Source organism: Phyllosticta citriasiana (genome assembly GCF_038021145.1).
Source record: "Phyllosticta citriasiana strain CBS 120426 chromosome Unknown IWZ02scaffold_9, whole genome shotgun sequence".
NCBI lineage: Eukaryota > Fungi > Ascomycota > Dothideomycetes > Botryosphaeriales > Phyllostictaceae > Phyllosticta > Phyllosticta citriasiana.
Window position 1 is genome coordinate 1,497,258 of NW_027117286.1, and position 14,125 is coordinate 1,511,382.

At 55.2% G+C, this 14,125-nt stretch overlaps 5 protein-coding genes across 5 annotated transcripts; 2 read left to right on the forward strand and 3 right to left on the reverse strand.

Moving 5' to 3' along the window:
• Positions 1-3,970: 3,970 nt before the first annotated feature.
• On the reverse strand, positions 3,971-5,187 carry IWZ02DRAFT_492199 (inner centromere protein; the record flags this gene model as incomplete). Its single annotated transcript, XM_066769823.1, has 4 exons — positions 3,971-4,062; positions 4,118-4,517; positions 4,643-5,092; positions 5,149-5,187. The coding sequence occupies 4 exons, from the start codon at positions 5,185-5,187 to the stop codon at positions 3,971-3,973; spliced, it is 981 nt and encodes a 326-aa protein (XP_066621446.1).
• Positions 5,188-5,358: 171 nt separating this feature from the next.
• Positions 5,359-8,323, reverse strand: IWZ02DRAFT_522682 (uncharacterized protein; the record flags this gene model as incomplete). The annotated part of the gene is made up of 8 exons (XM_066770845.1): positions 7,954-8,323; positions 7,810-7,900; positions 7,249-7,699; positions 7,027-7,139; positions 6,770-6,932; positions 6,345-6,598; positions 5,991-6,269; positions 5,359-5,931 (listed from the first exon to the last, which is right to left on the reverse strand). Exons 1-8 carry the CDS (start codon positions 8,118-8,120, stop codon positions 5,359-5,361), a joined length of 2,091 nt encoding a protein of 696 aa, XP_066621447.1. The 5' UTR covers positions 8,121-8,323.
• Positions 8,324-8,447: 124 nt separating this feature from the next.
• Positions 8,448-10,260, forward strand: IWZ02DRAFT_522686 (acyl-CoA dehydrogenase/oxidase; the record flags this gene model as incomplete). The annotated part of the gene is made up of 8 exons (XM_066770846.1): positions 8,448-8,794; positions 8,889-9,001; positions 9,126-9,183; positions 9,233-9,318; positions 9,366-9,614; positions 9,641-9,680; positions 9,732-10,055; positions 10,108-10,260. The coding sequence occupies exons 1-8, from the start codon at positions 8,600-8,602 to the stop codon at positions 10,258-10,260; spliced, it is 1,218 nt and encodes a 405-aa protein (XP_066621448.1). The 5' UTR covers positions 8,448-8,599.
• A 1,262-nt stretch (positions 10,261-11,522) lies between these two features.
• On the reverse strand, positions 11,523-12,779 carry IWZ02DRAFT_470692 (peptidase family T4 protein; the record flags this gene model as incomplete). Its single annotated transcript, XM_066768815.1, has 3 exons — positions 11,523-12,112; positions 12,201-12,310; positions 12,349-12,779. The coding sequence occupies 3 exons, from the start codon at positions 12,777-12,779 to the stop codon at positions 11,523-11,525; spliced, it is 1,131 nt and encodes a 376-aa protein (XP_066621449.1).
• A 291-nt stretch (positions 12,780-13,070) lies between these two features.
• Positions 13,071-14,125, forward strand: IWZ02DRAFT_318913 (pyridoxal phosphate-dependent transferase; the record flags this gene model as incomplete). Its single annotated transcript, XM_066764177.1, has 4 exons — positions 13,071-13,286; positions 13,369-13,541; positions 13,598-13,759; positions 13,815-14,125. Coding segments are annotated over exons 2-4 (571 nt in total), but the record flags the coding sequence as incomplete, so codon positions are not given.

Sequence of the window (14,125 nt, forward strand, 5' to 3'; positions counted from 1 at the left end):
GAAAGAAGTTGCTTTGCCGAAACCCTTTCTGTTCGGGTGGCTTCCACTTGACCACACAGTCAGACACGCAGTCGGCTCACAGCGTGATACCACTCAAGGTCGGCAATTGCACGCGCTGGGCGGAGGCTCGCGAATTGGGCGGCGCTGCGTGCAGGACAAGGTGGATACCAGCCGCTGGGGGCGGTTTTGACGAAACGGCGCAGCAGCACGGCCTGGAATCGACTTCGCCCGGGCACCTGATGATGTGTCTAGGCCCCGTGCGAGGCTGATTTCTGGTGGCCAGAAAACCCCCAAGGATGCCCAGCCAGTCTCTGCCTACGACGTGCGATTTGCGGCTCAGCACAGTGCGACCAGTTTAAATCGCAAGGGGGGCGGCGCGTCATCACGATATATCGCGGCTTTGCAGCTGCAATCCTTCAATCCTCCACCGCACGCCTCTTTCTCTCTCTCTCGCTGCTACCAGTCGCCCGCGATTATATCCCGCATGCGCTGTCTTTTCTCATGCCGACAGAATGACGGCCTCAAACCCTGTGTATACAGCAATGTATCCGTCCAGGCCCGGACGCTTTTCAATCTCCAAGTTCTTGTACTGGACCTGCGTCATTCTCATCGGAGTCATGTCGCCCGCGGTCCTTGGTCTAATCGCCCATTTCCTCGTCAAAGTACACGATGTTCAGGATATCCATCGCACCAGCTCATACGTCATTCTCTTTAGCGCCGCAGTCGGAGCTGGTGATGGCTTCATCTTCACGGTGCTCGGCTTGATGGCTAAGACCTTCCACTGGAGGGGCCAACATCACTGGCAAAAAGGTAACTGACTGACGCATTTCACCAGCGCAAAGGTCCAAGTCTGACAATACACCAGTATGAGTAGCTTTCGACTCCGGATCCCGGCCATCGGCGCTTTCATTGCATTTGGTGCAATCATTCGCTCCATAGCCGTAACAAGCCTATGCGCAATACGACTACTACGATCCAAGGGAAGATTGCCAATTGGACTGACCAGCACCTCGGGGAGACACACGCTACATGACGCCCGAGCTTTGGTTGTGTCACAACGGAACAGCTTCTTCGACGGCGTGCCTAGAAGGAGAAGGAGCCCGGTGGTTGACAGTGCCCCTCGCGCTGCTCAGCTGCATGATATTTGCCTTGATCCTCTGGATATGGCGCCGGGGCAACATGGAAGCCGCAGGATTCATCGCACGCGGGAAAACATGTCGCGGCCGAGCGAATCAACCCTGGAAGAAGGCCACACGACTCCATGAGTCTGAAAGAAGACTCCTCCGAGGCAGCGCGGCCCGCCCGAACTACACTACCAGCACGTGAATGAGCTGGAAGAGACGGAGATTCATGAAATGGACGGCTGTCCTGCGCAGCAGCGGTCTTCGAGCCCCAAAACGAACGCATCAAACCCTCCACCGGTGGAAGAACCGCATCCACGCTTTTCGTGGGAGGACACGGCGAAGACGCCCGCTGCCGCCGAATCCCACTCTCGGTTCTCGTGGGAAGGCATGGCCAAGTCGCCACAGTGTCGCCGCTGACCGAAACGCACAATCAATCGCAAAGCCGGCGCACGCACCGCGATCGCGAAACAACACTACAAACGGGGCTGGTGGCAGCAACACCAGCCACGGACCTTCTTGGCATCATGACGACAGCGACGACGAGCCGGAGTGGTGGAGAGACTGATAATCTGGATCTACCTAAGTGGCTGCTGGACCTTGGGGGGGGGGTGGGGGGGGGGGGGGGGGGGGGGGGGAGGGGGGGCGGGAAGAAAAAAGCACCCAAAAATAAACAACAATCATGCACCCCTGGAAGAGGCAGTGTGGGCTGCCGATCAGCACAACGCGTGGCTGGCTGGGAGGCCAGGACTCGTCACTTCAACGCTGCGAATCGCATCACATCGCAGCATGCTCTCGTGATTTGCTGGTTGGCTGGGCTGGCATGCTGCTTTTCGTTTCTGGGCAGATTGGTCCTCGCGGCAAGCCAGTGGGCATTTGGAAAGGCAATAAGCAAACGGATCCCCCCCCCGGGCGACCGGCTGATTGACCAACCACGCGGCGGCATGCTGCGCGCTATTAACGTGTGGCGATCTATGCTGGAGAGTATATCGCAAGAGCGGTCGTCAGTCCGGTGGAGAGAGAGGGGAAAGGAACTTTCGGCGCGTGCACAGGCGCAACAATAAACAAAAGACAATGATCGCCAAAACAGCATTTGCCGCGAACAAGAGCTGAGCTGGCTGGGGCTGCAAAGATTGAACACCAGCACCTTTTAGTCCCCCAGCCAGGACCATGGGAGGCAGACAAGACAGACAGACAGACAGACCTGCTGGGGGCCATTTTTAAACTCGGCTAAATCGAGAGAACTACCACCTCGTCCTCCCTCCTGCAGACTACCTATTAGCCACTGTCGGAAATTCGTAAATCGCACAAGGTCTGAGTTGTAACCATGTGTAGGTAGCACTCGCTCCCTTCTTCGCAGCCAAGTACATACGGCATGACGACAGCGTTGTGGCACATGCACTGCACCGGACCGTACCAGCCTTGCTACAAAATTTACTCTACCTGCCTGGTAACTCTGCACTGCTCCAAGAGCAACCAAGGTAGAACGCATTCAAATAGCAGCAGGGGCCGACGGCCGCAACGCAGTCAGTCAATCAGTCAATACGAGGTAACCAAGCCAAGACGGCGGCGCTGAACACCAACCAGATTCTTTCGGCCCCCCTTTCTTCACTGGCTGTCGAGCTTGGGACGACGGTTTCTTCGCCTCGGACCCCACGCCCAAACGGTGACGAAGCTCTGTTACATTTACACCCATCCACCTACCCGCTCTCACTCTTTCTCTCTCCATCAGCCACAGTGTGAGGGGAAACGCACGATTGGCTGCGCGGTAGGTGAGGAGGAGGTACCGCACCAGACAGACAGGCAACGACGGGACCCGCGCGTCATCATCATCGTCATCGTCATCGCATCTTCGCATCTTCGCATCTTCGCATCCTCCCCCAGTCTTCTCCGTTTCTGCATTTTACGTTTCATGGAAAGTTGGTGCGGATATGTAGCTTGGTTGGTGAGACTATGTAGTAGAGAGGGTAATGAGACACAAAGACGGATACACCCCAACCAAACTGAACAAGATCCCTTGAGAATATCGTCGGTGAGGATGTGACTGACAAGGTACGTCAAGTCTTGAGTTACTACTGCTACTCTGTCTATCTGTCTGGTGGTACGCACGATGGTAAGCAACAGATTTCAACCGCGATCTGACTTCACCACCGCCTTGCCTTTCGAGCCATGTGAAGTAACTTGCATCGTTGATTGGCGCTTCTACTGCATCACATAAAGGAAGGACAGGGATAGATAGACTATACAGATCTCCTTCCAAGCTCCAAAAGCAGACGGCAGGAAGTCCTCTTCCCCTACCTCCCTTGACCAGCCAGTGTCGTATCGTATCTCTTACAAAATAATAACCAAGGCAAATACATCGTCGGCCTCGGTCCTCCAGCAGGTACCTAGCCAGCCGTCAATCGCTCCGGAACGCTCAACACAAGCAATCAATCAACCAAGCAGACAGAGTACTCAATGCACAAAATGGCAGAAGGACTTGTTACATCTCAACTACCAACCAACCAACCCATTCCAACCCAACCCAACCCTCTCCTCTCATGAGGCTAGCTCCATGCCATGCCATGCATAAGCTACCTACCAAGCAATCGCGACTCTACTGCTTTTCTCTACATCAAGGCACAGACAGAAGAGGCAACAAACAGCGCGAATGGATTGAGAGCAAGCGAACAAGCACGTGTATGGGAAGCCGGAAGAAGAAGGAAAAGAAGAAGAAAAGAAGAAGAAAGACCCTAAACGCCAACCAGCCAGCCAGACAGCAGTAATAGTGGTGGTGGTATGCCAAGAAGGGGTGAGTGGTCGTCGGGTGAGAGAATAAGTGATAGCCATGTTCCCTTTCGAGCTCTCGGTCAAACGCCTGCAAACGCCGTGAGTTTCTTCCCAAACCCAGATGCAACAACGCAAAAGAAGAACAGACGGACAGACAGGACGGCGAAAAGTTCTTGTAATCGTCATCACCACCAAGGAATCATCGCTCTGCCAATTACGAAGCATACCATACGTCCAACCGCCATCCTTCATCATGCGCTCGCGCGCCTCGCGATCCTTCTTTCTCTCGTCCTCGGTTAGTCGGTCGTTGCCGCTCCAGTTGGCCGAGCTGGTCCGCTCCCTGAAGCGCTTGTGGCGCTCCTTGTACTTGAAAATCTCCTCCATCTGCAGCGGCGCGATGGGTCCAAAGACTTCCATCGGGTCCACGAGCTGCTGTTGCGTGAGAAGATCTCGCAGCGCCGGCGAGTTGACCCAGCTCGGAGCCCTGAAGCCCGCAGCTTCCGAGTCCGAGTCCTCATCTTCCGAGTCGGTTGCGATTTCGGGAAGCTCGGGCGTGGGGAAGTGCGGGGAGGCGGTCTTGACAGTCGTTGTGGCTGGTTTGCCCATTGGTGTCTTGAAGGTTGCTGGCTGGAGGATCCGGCGGTAGAAGAAGCCGGGGGGTCAGCAAAGGGAATCTTTGCCTTTGAGATAGTGGCCATGTCATTGGGGTGACCACCTGGTCTGCTGTGCGCAGCATGGTGCTGTGCCGTTACCGTTTGCTTCAACATAGAAGAAGCCTGAGTATGAGAACCCGAAGCGGCAGACATATAGCCTTGGGAGTATTTATTCGGGCCGTCCTTGGCCTTGTCGATGACGGACATGATGCGTTCACGCTCGGGGTAAAGCTTGCGGACGTTGGATTGACGGATAGGCGGTGCCATCATGGAACGCCTGGCATCCGTCGTCTCCTCGTCCTCGTCCGTCTTGCGTCGCTTGGCGTCGAGACGCTGGAAAGTAGGAGGATTGCGTTGCACCTGCGGGCGAGAGACGGTCTCCTCCTCGTCCGGCTGAAAGACTCTTTTCGCGGGTTTGGCGGGATTCACAGGACGGTTGAGGCTAAAATCCTGGACTGTGTTCATCCTCGACACAGGCCTTGCTCCGGCCATGTCCCCCCTAGGATGGGACTGGAGAGTCTTGGACTTTTCGTGCTGCAGTTGCGTGGCCTGACAAGGTTAATATCAAATTCACAATCGCAATCGAGATTGAGCAATTGACTTACTAGGTCATTTGCCTGCCTACTCGCGGCTTGAGATCGCATCTGCTCCTGCTTCCTAGCCTCCGCAGCCAGCGCCTGTCTGTTTGCAGCGCGCTTGGCCTCCTGAGCGCGCTTCTGCTCCTCGGCTTTCCGCTGAGCTCAGCCCGGCGCTCCTCTTCAGCTCGGCGCCTTTCTTCTTCCGCTTTGCGACGGTCCTCTTCGGCTTTGGCCAATTTAGCCGCGCGTTTGCTGCTCAATCTGGCGTTTCTTCTCGGCCTTGCGCTGGGCCTCGCGCTCCTCCTTCTCCTTATTCTTAGCTGCAAGAGCCAGAGAATTCGGTTTGGCGACAGGGGCGCTCGATGGTCCTATACTCCTGCTGAACGAATTCGTGGTTGATTCGGCAGCCGGCTTCGAGGTGGGAGCAAGAGTCCCATGCAGAGACTTGGACAAATCTGCATTTGTAGGCTGGCCCCTGTGGGAACCGAGACCAACCTTGATGTGAGTTCTGGGCTTGGGAATAGACTCCTTGCTGGGCTTCACAAGCCTGCTTCTTGGTTCCTTCGGCTTCTGTGTTCCAGTCGTAGATTGAGACTTTGTCGCTTGTGGGGCCGGTGCCTCGTCCTCCGACATTGGCTCTTCCTCATTATCAGCAGCAGGCTCAACACGACCGGTTGCACCAATCCGAGAATTGGCAGCCATTTCCTTTCCAGACTTGGCAGCTTGCTTTTCCTTGTGGGCAGTCTCTGCAGCTCTTTTCCTTTCCTGCTCCCGTAGCTTCTCAAGCTCTTCCTCTGCTCGTTTCTTCTCCTGAGCCTCTCTTCCTTTTGCCTCTCCTCACGCTCAAAAGACGCGCGAGTTCTTCGTACAGGAGTCTCGGTTGGGGCTTGGCGGTGAGCCGGAGGAGCAGTGTTAACCGGCTTATCAAAAACAGAGGACAGAGGACGGCGGGGACTTGAGACCTCTTCCATAGGCGGCGCATTTTGCTTAAGACGCATGGTTGCAGGTGAAAGAGCCTCCATCTTTGCCTGAGCACTGACACCAGCACTACTGGCAAAAATGCTCTTCGCAGACTTTAAAACGGAGTAAAACTTGCTCTTTGCGCTTTGGGTCCCCTCTGTAGCCCTCTGAGGAGACCAAAGGGTGTACTAGCGTCGGCAGGCACGCCAAAGTCGGAAGCGCAGTCGGAACTACGACGCCGCTGGGGGGTCCTTTGCAGCGACCTTGGCTGGCGACTGGTAATCGGGGACAGTCTTGGCCCTAGAAAGGCCCAGTTCCGCCTCCGCTGGAGAACCTGCTGACGATAATGGACGATCGGTTTCTTCCGGCAAGTCCTCGTTCAGGCGCACCGATACTCGACTTGTCACGGACATCTTCCATAACATCCACAGATTGGCTCTTGCCAGGACCGGACGTTGTGGAGGCAGCGGCTTCGAAACTGGTGCGATCCAGTCATCATCATCCTCTTCCTGGGTCTCTGGGACTGGCTAGGCTCCTCGCCTGAGAGTTCTTGGCCTTCTCCGCAACCTCGCTTGTTTCCACGACAGGCAGCTGAGGGTAATTTGGCTCCTGGATCCAATAGAAGGGATGGATTTTGACGATCTGGGTTCCTTGGGTTGGGGCAAGCATATTAATGCGTCGTGCAGACGTTGGGTTGAGGTCTTGCTGTGCAACTTGGAAGCCTCGAGTTCCTCAGGCTCGACCACCGATTGCTCTGCTTCATCTTCAGCAGCACCTTGAGGAATAGCATGCGATCCACCAAGGCTTTTACCGCCGGTGAGCCTACCAATGTAGCTGTTGCGCACTCCCGCCTGACTGATCCGTGAGCCTTGGCTACCCATGCTCTTCTTCAACGGTTCCCGGGCCGGAAGCGCTGAAAATGTGATGCTACTTTTGCGGAAAAACGGTTTTTTCGGGGCTCGACTGCTCCGAGGGCGTCCTTGCACCGTCGACCTCCATTTCTTCTGGTAGCATGTCTCCGATGGATTGCTCTTCGGGCTCTACGGGCTCTTCAGAGTCTTCGGGTTCATCAGCCTCCTCGACACCTCTTCGATCGGTTCTTCTTCCGCCTGCTCTGCACGCATGATTGAATTGAGTGCCGATGCCGTATGGTCTCCGACGCTGTACTGCGGCGATTTCTGCGTCGACTTTTCTTGAGGAAGTGGAGATTCGTCCGGTTGTGTCGGGACCAAATCATTTCTTCTTCCTGGGCGGACATGTTTTCCTCGTCGCTTTCTTCCTTGGATGGTGTCGCATTCGCGTTTTCTTCTTGGTCTTGGACGTTTTCGGCCGCTGATACAAATGACGCTGACGGCGATTTTGTGTTCATGTTCATTTCGGGTTGCTTGAGTGGAGATGATCGAGGAGGCTTTGCGGGGCTTTCCTTTCTTGGGCTGGCCACTGCTACATCTTCATGTTCAACTTCCATTTCATCCTCCGTCATTCCATGGTAGCCAGAGTCTCCAGGACGCATTGGGTACGTGGTATTATTTACTTCGGATGCGGACTGGGATGGTGGCGGCATGGTGGAGGGCTCGGGGTCTTCGGCGATTTGGATCTCTTCAACCTGCTTGTAAAACTGGGTTTGGGGAGCTGGGCTAGGCGGAACGGCGATTTGGTGCGAAAATATCGGTCAATGGCTACAGTGGAGTTAGTCGCTACACTCGAGACTCGAAATCCGGTACGTACTGCTCTTATTTCCATCGGATTCTTCTTGCGAACGGTGCGAGGAGTCTTTCCTCGCAGCTTTCCAGGAGTTTTGAACACATCTGCAACGTTTCTAAGAGACATTTATTAGTCGAAAAAATCAAAGAGATGGATGTTTGCGCATACACTTGGTTCTGGCTGAAGATGTCTGCCATGTGTTCATTCAACCATTCGAGTTCATTGCGAACAGAGTAAGAAAACTCCTCAGCCTCCTGCTCCACAAACTGATCGACCTGCTGTCGCTCGCTCAAAATCCATGGCGCAGAGCCAACGGCGACCTTGTTGCGTGACATGTCCACGGTGTCGGATGGGAGGTGAAGCGCTTCACAAGATGGAGGCGCTGGTCGACGCGTCGTCGAAGGGTGACGGCGTGGCGATCGGGAAGGGCGAAAAGAATGCGGATGCGACTATGGGGACATGGCCATGCGTGATTCGCAATCGCTGATGGATTATGCGGCGGTTGCTGGTGGTGAGCGATGTCGAGGTTCGTTGTTTGGGCGAGTCTGCCGACCAAAACAAAGCCAAGGCCAGCGCGCTAACCATCCATTCGCACGTGACCGCCAAGACCCCGCCACACCTCTCGTTCTTCCGTTCCGGAAAAGGCATCACCTCCATCATGACGACACTTCGACTGACATGTCCGACATCGGACCAGACGGGAATAATCACTGCATCTACCTTATTACCATCCCGTCTCCTATGATAGTTTTCTGTGCTTCTCCAATCCAAGAAAGATCACTGCACTTTCATCTTCGAGTTTCCAATTGACACCATGGCAGCAACCATTCTCAGTTCTTCTCGAGCTTCCTTTAGGCGTCTTACAAGAATACCATTTCCATCAATTGCAGCATATCCCCGCAACTTCTCTGTTACTCCCCGTCGCCCACTCATGCAAACCGAGGGCTTCTCTGACGACCATATGAGCGTCAGAGAAGCCATCTCCAAGATTTGCTCCAACTTCCCAGATGTATGCAACGTCTTCTCGACATGTCACAGCTTGGAATTGACCACGTGAAGGAGTATTGGGCTGACGTGACGAAACGGGGGAATATCCCCACGAGCTCCATGCTGCCCTGGCGAAAGACGGTTGGATTGGCGTAGCGCTTCCTGAAGAGCTTGGAGGCGCCGGCCTGGGAATATCTGAAGCCACCATGATGCTACAGACCATCGCCGAGTATGTCGACCGCTTTGAGGGTCTGAGATGAGCAACTCGAACCAATCTGAAGAGGGAGATGTCAACGAGAGGACTTGCTCGGAAAGGCTCCTAAGAGAAATCAACAGAAGCTGATATTGCACAGGAGCGGCGCCGGGATAGCAGGTGCTCAATCCATACATGCAAATGTCTATGCGACACAGGTATAAATGAATTTGACTGTAAAAATCAGAGCTCATCTGACGTCTACAGCCCGTGGCCAAGTTCGCCAGTCCCGAGCAGCGGCAGCGAATGCTGTCCAAGCTGATTTCCGGCGAAGCACGCACATGTTTCGGAGTGTAAGGGGAGCCCATCGTCCTCAGTCGACATGACCTCACGAGACCAGAACAGAGCCAAACACGGGCCTCGAAACCAACAAGCTGCAAACTTTTGCAAAGCGTGACGGCGACTCGTACTTAGTCTCGGGCCAAAAGATTTGGATATCCTCGGCGCAGGTGGCCACCAAGATGATCCTGCTGGCACGCACAGAAGCCGGCATCTCGCTCTTCTTCGTCGACTTTGACAAGACGAAGCCCGGTCTGGAACTGCGCAAGATCAAGAAAATGGGCGGCAGAGCCGTCGACGCCAATGAAGTGTTTTTCGACAACTACCGCATCCCAGCGACAGCTTAATTGGCAAAGAAGGCGAAGGCTTCAAAATGGTGCGTCACACACCTGACTGATCCCAAGAATGACGCATCTCACACAAGCAGGTCCTCCACGGCCTCAACGCCGAGCGTTGCCTCCTCGCAGGCGAAGCGCTCGGCCTGGGCTACGCGGCGCTCAAGCGCGCGACTAAATACGCTCGCGAGCGCGTCGTCTTTGGCCGGCCAATCGGCATGAATCAAGGCATCCAGCACCCTCTGGCATCCGCGTACATGAACCTCGAAGCGGCCAAGCACGCAACGTGCCACGCGACGCGCCTCTACGACAAGAGCCGCAGCGATTCGAGCATCACTCGCACGGCGGTGGGCGTTGCTTGCAACTCGGCCAAATACCTGGCCGCCGAGGCGTCGTTCAAGGCGTGTGAGACGGCGGTACGTTTGGTCGATATCATGCTGTTGTGGGAATTGATACTGACTTTGATAGGTGCTCACGCACGGCGGAATGGGATACGCTCAGGAGTACCATGTTGAGCGCTACTTGAGGGAATGTTTCGTGCCTCGCATCGCTCCCGTCAGCCGAGAGATGATTCTGAACTTTGTGGGTGAGAAGGCTTTGGGCTTGCCCAAGAGCTATTGATAGCTACTTTGCAATTCTTTTCTGCTGCACGAGTCCCTGATCTTTGCACCTCCTTAATCCCTTGATCGCTCAAGCAATAGCAACACGTGCAAGAAGCAAACGACTTAAAAGCGTACAAATCAACTAAAAAAGAACAAAAGAAAAGACAAAACCCAAATCTCGAGAAAAAAAAAGGGTTAATCAATACAGCAAAACAGACTGGTACTGTCACGTCAACGCTGCGACGGAGCAATAGTCAAACTGGGATGCGGAGAAGGATTGCATCGCATCCGTTGTTGCTTACGCACAATGACGATGACGACGCCGACGCCGACAGACGACGCGGAAGCAGGGAAAAGGGTACCTAGGCAGGTAGGCAGGCCGTGTGACCACCCCGATGGAGAACGGACGGAGAAAGTGAGGGGTGTGGAGTGCGTTAGCGAGACTGCGGGGCAGCGTGGAGGAGGGAGGTGTAGATGTGGTAGCACAGGTAGGTAGGCAATGTAGGGTTGGCGGGGGAAAGGACATGCTGTGTCGACTGACCGACCTACCGATCGAAGCGACCGACCGACCGACTGAGTGTCTGCACTAGAGGCACGGATATTTTGAAACTTCAGATTACAAGAGAAAATGAAATAGATCTCTTGAACGTTGCGGTTCTTTGGTGGTTAATATGCTACGACTACAACAAATAAAGAGAAAAAAAAAAAAAAAAAAAAGCTCAAATATTCACCACCCACTTCACGCCCCAGGTCCAACATAACTCAACACATCCAACCAACCAAGCAGCCAGCCAGCACCGTCTTCTTACCTTATCTTACCTCACTACTTACCTCACTTGTGGTTACCTGCCTAAGCCAAGCTTCGGGGCGGCGCCGCACGCCATGAATGACACGAGCCTTCATTTGTCGAACCAAGCATTGCGCCAATGTCTTGCCATCCAGCCAGGCGCACGCGGGACGGGCCGCGCGCGCCTGCGCTTTGTCAGAGATTGGGTTGGGTTGGCGGGAGGAAGCTGAGCTGAGCTGAGCTGAGCTGAGGGATGAGATGGGATGGTTGATGGAATAGGTGGATGAATGAGGGAGTGAATGAGTGTCGTTTGGTGAAAGCCAAAGTGCACAGGAGGAGTCGCTGGAAGAGTGAAGAGGCCAGGCAGGTAGACTTGGTTGGGTTTGTGCTTTTGAGCAGTCACTTTTCTACCTCTACATGTACCGATGTGTGACCAGCTCCACACATGCAATCAGCTCAAAAAGCTTCGGTGACTTTTGGCCTACGTGTACTTTTCATGAGTTCCTTGACCCTCTCCAACGGCAGCGCCTCGACGCTCCTCCCTCCAAGCCCGTCATGCTCTCAGCCATGCACAAGGCATTCAGGATAGCCTCCTCAACCGCATCAGCAGTAGCCTCGAACAGCGGATTGATCGTCTGGTCGTCGACGACACGGACGCCCAATTCCCGCGGCATCCAGGGGTCCGTGGCTGTCTGGACCGGAATCTCATTCGCGGTGCTAAAGGCGAGGAAGATGTCGCCGGAGGGGTTGTGGGCATTGCCGCTGACGCGCGCCAGGCCCAGAGACGCACGCTTTGCCAGGCGCTGCAGTTGGCAGGGATGCAGCGGGGCGTCGGTGGCCAGGATGAGGATGATGGAGCCGGCCTTTTGGTCCTTGTGCGCGGCGATGGTGGATAAGTTTGCGGCGCGCCCCTTTTGTGCTTGATCTTGTGGAGATGGTGATGATTCGGGCTGCTTATGTGCGGCGGCTTGGGCTTCCTCTTCCAGCAGCCGGCCGATAGGTGCGCCCGCAATGCGAAAATCTCGCATTCTGCCGTAATTGGCTTGGACGAGGACGCCTAAGGGTGTAGGACGCTGTGGGGCCCCTCGGCGGAGTTGTGGGAGCGGAGGTGGAGGCGGAGGCGGACGAGGCAAGATCAGCGGCCGTGATGATGCGGCTGGAGGTGCCTGTACCGCCTTTGAACCAGTGTGCAATCATACCCGTACCACCGCCCGTATTGCCCTCTGGCACTGGGTCTGCACTTGCATTGGAAATGCCTTGGACAATGTGATCGGGGGCTTGACTGCCATTGCCGACACGTCGTTGAGGATTCCGTCGTACGTTTCGCCGACGACGGGCAGCATGAACCAATCTGCTTCTCCATTTTCCTTGTTGCGATAATGCTGGATACAGTACTCGTAGATGCCTTGGTAAGCGGCCCCAACCGAGAAGCTGTTTGTCAAGACGATTGGCGAGTGCAGCAGACCCGTCTCTCCAATCCAATGGGAACCCGTCAATTCGCCAGAGCCATTGAGACGAAAGATGCCCGAGTAGCACGCTTGGTGGAAAAAGTCGGCTCGAGGGAGGATGGTTGTCACTCCGGTGTTGACGGGGCCATGAGCAGAGTTTGCCGATTCGAAGATGGATTGTGCATGGCAAAGAACTCCTGGGACGTCTGTCAGAGAGTTTTTGGGGCCAGGAGAAAAGCGGCCGAGATAGAGATCAGGCAGAGCTGAGCGCACGCGGCAGCGGGGTGAAGATGAAGTAGTCATGACGAAAGTGAGGGTTCAAAGATGATTGTCGACAACTTCAGGCCCAGCGATTAAACGACTGGGGAATGCCATTGCGATGGCTCTTTGGTTTAAACTGTCCTTTTGGTCAGAGTCACCGTAAACACTCATGGAGTCACCGCAGTCGCTATCTCGAGGTTCCCACTTGGTGACCGGGTTCGAAAATGAACGAAGGCATCGGAGGATGAAGTGGATGCAATGTCAAAGCCATGCCGTGGGCACGGGCGAAGATGCAACATGTGGAGTCGGGACCGGAGGAGCAGCTTTAAGCACATGACATTGAAGGTGAATTGAAGGTGATGGCATGGGGTGAGTGACGTAGATGGCCGGGTTTGGCGGTGTCGTGATGCCGCTGTCGACAGCTGATACGCGGCAGGCCGTCGCCATCATGCATGCTGCACTCTGTTGACGTTGTACAGGACTGAGCGAAGCACGCTCGCCTCACCTTAGCTCACGCCGCGATTCGGGTCATGGTAGAACGAGGTTGCGGTACGCTAGCTCATATCATACTGACGGGAGTGAAGAAAGACCGGGGACTGATGAAAGCAAGTGGGGCCTGATGGAGTCATAGCGACGGCCTGCCTCTCCTCAAAAAACCACGCCCGCCGCCATCTCCCACTCCTCCAGTCCCCCCACAATCTTCACCATGGCTTCTTCCAACGGCGTCCGTAGAAACGCTTTCAACCTCGACACCTGCGCCCGCCCAAACATCCTGGCCCTCGAACCCTACCGCTGCGCTCGCGAGTAAGTCGGCCACCGCCTGCCCACCACATATCCTGATAGCTGATCAGCCAGTGAAGTGACTACAAAGACGACGGCACCAATGTCCTGCTTGACGCCAACGAGAACGCTTTCGGCCCTGGCATCGCCCTCGAGGGCAGCGGCAAGCTGCGCAATGGCTTCTACGGCGCCGAGCAGAACATTGAGGTCGACTTCATGGGCCTGAACAGATATCCTGACCCGTGAGCTCCCCAACGAGTCCTGCACTCCAATTGATCCGCCATCTGACCGTTCTAGCCACCAAACCGAGCTCAAGCAGCTGCTGTCCAACCTCCGCAACACCAACCACCACACAACCACCAAACTCACCCCGGACAACCTCTTCGTGGGAGTGGGCTCGGATGAGGCGATTGATGCCTTGATGCGCGCTTTTTGCGCTCCCGGGCGTGACATGATCCTCACCTGTCCTCCCACCTACGGAATGTACAGCGTTTCAGCAACCATAAATGACGTAGGCATCGTCAAGGTGCCGCTCCTCGCCGACCAAGGATTTGCCCTCGACGCCGCAGGCATCAACGAAGTGCTCAGCAGCCCCGAAGGCTCCCGCA